Source organism: Onychostoma macrolepis, chromosome 03, assembly GCF_012432095.1.
Source record: "Onychostoma macrolepis isolate SWU-2019 chromosome 03, ASM1243209v1, whole genome shotgun sequence".
NCBI classification, from domain to species: domain Eukaryota; kingdom Metazoa; phylum Chordata; class Actinopteri; order Cypriniformes; family Cyprinidae; genus Onychostoma; species Onychostoma macrolepis.
Window position 1 is genome coordinate 47174319 of NC_081157.1, and position 6000 is coordinate 47180318.

At 45.1% G+C, this 6000-nt stretch overlaps 1 protein-coding gene across 2 annotated transcripts in view; it reads left to right on the plus strand.

The window, feature by feature from the left end:
• Positions 1–5358, plus strand: part of zmp:0000000896 (caspase recruitment domain-containing protein 11) — a 28097-nt gene extending 22739 nt beyond the window's left edge. For both annotated transcript variants that reach the window (XM_058769234.1, XM_058769236.1), the window contains exons 16-24: positions 4–160; positions 241–364; positions 539–779; positions 3228–3294; positions 3368–3470; positions 3545–3703; positions 4537–4643; positions 4728–4843; positions 4959–5358. In XM_058769234.1, coding sequence (XP_058625217.1) covers positions 4–160; positions 241–364; positions 539–779; positions 3228–3294; positions 3368–3470; positions 3545–3703; positions 4537–4643; positions 4728–4843; positions 4959–5163 — 1279 coding nt within the window. In that variant the 3' untranslated portion in view covers positions 5164–5358. The remainder of the gene's footprint in view (positions 1–3; positions 161–240; positions 365–538; positions 780–3227; positions 3295–3367; positions 3471–3544; positions 3704–4536; positions 4644–4727; positions 4844–4958) is intronic.
• Positions 5359–6000: the final 642 nt, after the last annotated feature.

Genomic DNA, 6000 nt, shown 5'->3' on the forward strand with positions numbered 1-6000 from the left:
CAGATTGTCTCTGGCACTCCCCTCCTCGTCCAAAAGAGTCAGTCTGGCGGACGACATCACTATCATTGGAGGAAACCGGACAGGTGTGTTTGTGCAGACGGTCAGGGCGGGTTCACCTGCGCAGATCTGCGGCCTAAGAGAGGGCAGTGAACTACTGGAGGTGAGAGAGACAGAAAACTGTTTCCTGTCAGACGTTCCTCCTTCACTGAAACACATTCAGATCATGTGCTCTTTTGTCAGTTGGATCAGGTGTTGTTCGGCGAGGGTCGTGTTCGTCTCAGTCAGTGTACGGCTGAAGTGGCTCATTTCTCACTGCAGTGGTGGACCGAACCGAACGCGCTCAAACACACACACAATCCCGACGGTGAGAGATTAGCATGTGCTCCATCAGTATTTCTATGAAAACCTTCTCAAATCAAGTGTGTGTGCGTACATTGAGAATTTGAAATTGATTATGTTCAGATAAACATCATGAGATTGTGAATGTTTTGACTTTTCATTTTCTATTATGATTCAGTCTTTTCCTCTCTCTTCTCAGGTTATTCTCGTTTACTCGCTGAACTCTCGTCTCCGTCTTTCACCGGCGCTGACTCGTTCTACGTGCGCGTGAACCTTGACCTCTGTCACCATGGCGACCCGCCGTGTCTCAGGGTTTGCTGTGACGACGTGCTGCACGTCACAGACACGCGTTACAATGGTAAATATCAGTGGCGCTGCATTCGCATGGACAAACACACGGGGGCGCCGCTGCAGGCCGGAGCCGTGCCCAACTACAACAGGTACACAATGCATGCAATACATGAACACTGAAATATTATGTAAATAAGTATTTAAATAGCAGCCCTTTAGCTGTAGTGACTAAAAATCTATGAAAATGCACATAAATGGTGGTTTAGGGTGGGATGGACTCATATAATTTGGTGTTTTTGAAAAATTGCAAATTTGATGCCTGGAAATTTAAATGTTCTTAATGTATTGTGACGGGAGGAGCCAACGACAGACACAGTGGGTGTGGTGTCAGGCCTCGGAGAGGCTTTTATTAACAAAATGGGGAAAGAAGTGTCCAGGGAAAGAAGTGTCCAAAATAAACAGGGGGTCTGGTGTCCTCGTCGTGCTGCGGGGCTTGTGCAGGAGGGCAGTGTTCCAAAAGGGGAAGGGTCCAGGGAAGGGGCGGAGTCCGGCGGCCGCACGCGCTCCCACTGGGTCCGGGCGCGAGGGCGGCGGCTTCATCACAGCGGCAGCTCTTACACGCCGCCCACGGCCTTTGGTAGGACTTGTACGGCCCGACATCCTGGTCCGACGGCCGTAATACGGGTGCGGCTTCGTCCGGACCGCGGGTTCGGCAGCTCACGCTCGGTGGCGCGATGTCCCCACGCACCCTTCCTGGACCCACGAGGACACCAGCGTGCATGCACGGGGAAGAGACCGGTCTCGAGGAGAGGCACGCTGGGCAGTTAACAGCGGCGGTGATGAGGCTTCATTCAGTCCAGCTGTGCCTCATCACACGCCGCCAACCCGCGTTGATCCCACGCCTCCTCTCATCCACCCACTCCAGTCGGGAGCCTGGTGAAGGGCGGCGAATAAGGGACGGGTGGTGATGATAATGAGGGGAGGGCCACTGATCCGTCACATTCCCCCAAGCGACATCCCGTCATCGGTCGCCGCCCACGCAGGAGTGCTACCTTCCTCAACCAGGCTCCATACGGTCGGAGTGGGCGGGCAGGGATTCCTCTCCGGCGATCCTCCTCTCGCACCGCTACCGGAACAGGGACAGAGAAACCGGTATTAGTCGACAGCCTCAACCAACCACAGGGTAAGATGACAAGTGGGGAAACGTCACTTACCCCTTTGGTGGTTGGGAGGCCGCTCCGTCTGCTTTCTCCATCCCACGCGCTTCTCCACGAACTTCTGCGGGCGAGAGGATGACGTCTTCAGGTGTTGCCCAACTGCGCTGTCTAGGCTCCGCCTTGCCCGCATTCTCCACCACTGTGACGGGAGGAGCCAACGACAGACACAGTGGGTGTGGCGTCAGGCCTCGGAGAGGCTTTTATTAACAAAATAAAGTGTCCAGGGAAGAAGTGTCCAAAATAAACAGGGGTCTGGTGTCCTCGTCGTGCTGCGGGGCTTGTGCCGGAGGGCAGTGTTCCAGGAGGGAAGGGTCCAGGAAGGGGCGGAGTCCGGCGGCCGCACGCCGCTCCCACTCGGGTCCGGGGCGCGAGGGCGGCGGCTTCATCACAGCGGCGGCTCTTACACGTCGTCCACGGCCTTTGGTAGGACTTGTACGGCCCGACATCCTGGTCCGACGGCCGTAATACGGGTGCGGCTTTCGTCCGGACCGCGGGTTCGGCAGCTCACGCTCGGTGGCGCGATGTCCCCACGCACCCTTCCTGGACCCACGAGGACACCAGCGTGCATGCACGGGGAAGAGACCGGTCTCTCGAGGAGAGGCGCTGGGCAGTTAACAGCGGCGGTGATGAGGCTTCATTCAGTCCAGCTGTGCCTCATCACACGCCGCCAGCCAGCGTTGATCCCACGCCTCCTCTCATCCACCCACTCCAGTCGGGAGCCTGGTGAAGGGCGGCGAATAAGGGACGGGTGGTGATGATAATGAGGGGAGGGCCACTGATCCGTCACAGTATGTTGTTTGTTGTTGCTATTTTGCTGTCATATATTTTTCCACTCCTGTAAAATTGTTTTATTATTATTATTATTACTATAACCAGAACTAGCAAGTACAACCCCCCACCCCCAACATTTATACCACGGTTAATTGAAACCTAGAATCAGGCTATTTATTAATTATTTGAATCGTGCCTTTGGCGCTTTTATCTGAGCGGAGCGCTTATCAGCACAACATTATTTTATTATAATTACACACACACACATATATATATATATATATATATATATATATATATATATATATATATATATATATATATATATATATATATATATATATGTGTTTTTTTATTTTTTTTATTCTATAAATAAATAATTGTTTGTTGCCATCATCTCCAGTCACATAATCTGCTCTAATAAGAGAACAACTGCTGCAAATATTGAATAAATATTAATTATTACATAACCACATCACAATTCAGCAGACACAAATTTTCAGGAAAGAAGAGCAATTGCAAATTCATATTCAGATGATGTGGATATTTAATGTTGAACATCTGTCTGATGTCATATCAAATATGTCAGACTCGTGTTTTTCTCTTCAGGGCTCAGCAGCTGCTGTTGGTGAGACTTCGTACGATGGCGCTGGAACAGAATCAGTGCAGGAGGAAGGTGACGGTCTGTCTGTCTGTCTGTCTCTGTCTCTCTCACAGACACTGACTGTTTGTTTTTTGTCTGTCTGTAGTTCTGTAAGAAAACCTCTGAGCGCGTTCGGCTCATTAAAGCGGTCGCGGCGAACTATCGCGAGATTGGCTCATCTAGTCCGGTGCTCTACACACTCAGTAACCGTAAGCCCCGCCCACTCTAACATTTAACCAATCAGAGGGAATATTGTGAGTTCTGAATGTGTGGGTGTTTGTAGGGCATGAGGAGCAGCTGATCCCGTTCAGTCTGGTTCAGATGGTTGGGGTCTTCAGCAAACGGCCGGTGGTTTTCTCCCCGTCTATTCTGTCCCGCGGGATTATCGAGCGGCTGCTGCAGCCGGCAGAATCCGGTCTGGACTTCAACACCTGCCATCCAGGTACAGCGGCAGATCCTAACTACAACCAAAACCATGCTGCCTGTCACTTGAAATACATTAAATGTTCACTGAAAAAATACAAATACACAATACACAATATAAAAACAATAAAATGTATTAATATTTTTTATATTTTCCCCAGATTTCAACCTAATAGGCAGCTAGTCAATTTTATAAACCTACTAAAATTACTAAAGATGACTGAACAAAATGAAGACTTATACTACATGAAAATGAGAAGTGTTGCCTTGTAAACCAGCTGTATATATATATATATATATATATATTATTGTATATTACTAAGGATGACAAAACAAGCAATAAAATAAATAGTAAAACTTGAACTAAAATGAACTAAAATTTAAACGAAGATAGAAAAATTCAAAACGTACTAAATACTACAGTACTACTACTAAAATATAACAAATACTAAACATGGCAATAACACACTTCGAAATTACTACTTTTATTACTACTTATAAAATAAACTTACAAAAGAAAAAATGGAAATATAAAAATCTAATTCAAGCTATAATACTATTATCAAAAATGGATAATCTTAAACTAAAATTTAAAATGAAAACTAATAATATATAAAATTCAAAATATTAATAAAATGACTAGTAAATCCTATAATAGTATAGTACCAGTGATACTAAAATAACACTGCTCTTGCATTTCCAGCTGGGATTTACTTTGTCTATATGAAAATAGTTTGTTTTTACATATCATTCAGTTTTTTGTCTTACAATCTTGATACATTTTAGTTCATAATTTCAGTAATTTATTATAATTTTTTTGGATTTTTTCCCCATTATTATTATTGTGTGCAGAGCCAGTGGAAAGTTGTGTGCGTCAGGATAAGAGTGTGTTCCTCATAGACTCCACAGATCAACCACTGGGAATCAAACTACAGAGTATCCAAGAGGTTATTAACCAGGTAAACATTAACACACACATACACACTAACACACTGAGAGTCACAGCTGTGTCAAAACTTTGCGTTTGTGTCTCTGTGTCTCAGGACAAGCACTGTCTGCTTCAGCTGGGCTTGAATCATGTGGAGAATCTCCTGAAGCAGAGCATCTATCCCATCATCATCTACATCAAACCCAAAAACAAGAAGGGACGCAAGTTCAGGTGCAGATCCGTATCTTTCTGTCTCTTGACATTGTACTCACAACATCAGCCCGACCTTGAGCTCTTGATATCACGCAAACATTAATCCCCGATGAAACCTGTGTGTGTGTTTCAGGAAGCTGTTATCGGGCCACCGAGAGGAGGACCTGATGGAAGCCTGTCAGATGGAGGAGCTACAGCTGGAGACTCTTCCTGTGATGTTCAGCACGGTGGAGCCAAACGCGTGGAGCAGCACGGATGAGCTTCTGGCCGTCATACGCAGCACAATCCTGAGCCAGCAGAGCACCATGGTGTGGCTGGAGCAGGAGCGACTCCAGTAGAGACGCATCCTAATGCGTTTCACACTTACTGTTGTTTAGGATTGGTTATGGGACAGATGATTAATGACCATACCTGTCATATAGTGGTTACATCTCATATACTCCATAATGTGAATCCACTGATTTGAATAAAAAGAAAATTAAAAAACATATTTTAACAAACTGATGCTGGAGATTGGGGTTTCTACAGTTTTATGTTCATGTTTTATATCATCTTTTATTATGCACTTCATTGAAGTAGTTAAACTTTAGATATCACTGAACTGTACTGTATGTTCTTTTTGAGTTGTATCTGTGAAATGATCTGTATTTATTATGATCTTCAACCAGGAGAACTGCATGACTACATTCATACAGTGTTTGGGATCGACTAATATCGGGGTTACAATAGAACATATTTTTGATATTGATCAAATCTGTGATCCATATATTATCCATATGATGACTGTAAAGCAGCTCATGTTCAGATCTTCTCAATGTCACAACCCGCTCCACTTGTGGGACATGGGCATTGGGTGAGAGGAAAATACCATCTTTTAGATAAACACTTAACATCTGAAAAGCGTCAAGCATCTTGAGATTTTACAAGTCATCTTAAAACACATACAAACCAGGGACATATCTGCTGTGAAGCCTGACCATGAGAGGCATGTTAGTACGTTTGCTCCTTTGCATCTCTTGTTTTAAAGTATAAAACAACCAAAGAACACTTTTACGGACTCTTCATATATATTATTGGTATTTGATGATTTGTAAATTGCACATACTTTCAATAAAACATTTGCAATTGGTTGTAAAGGCGTTTTCATGCATGTTTGGCTTGCTAAAAACAAAAAG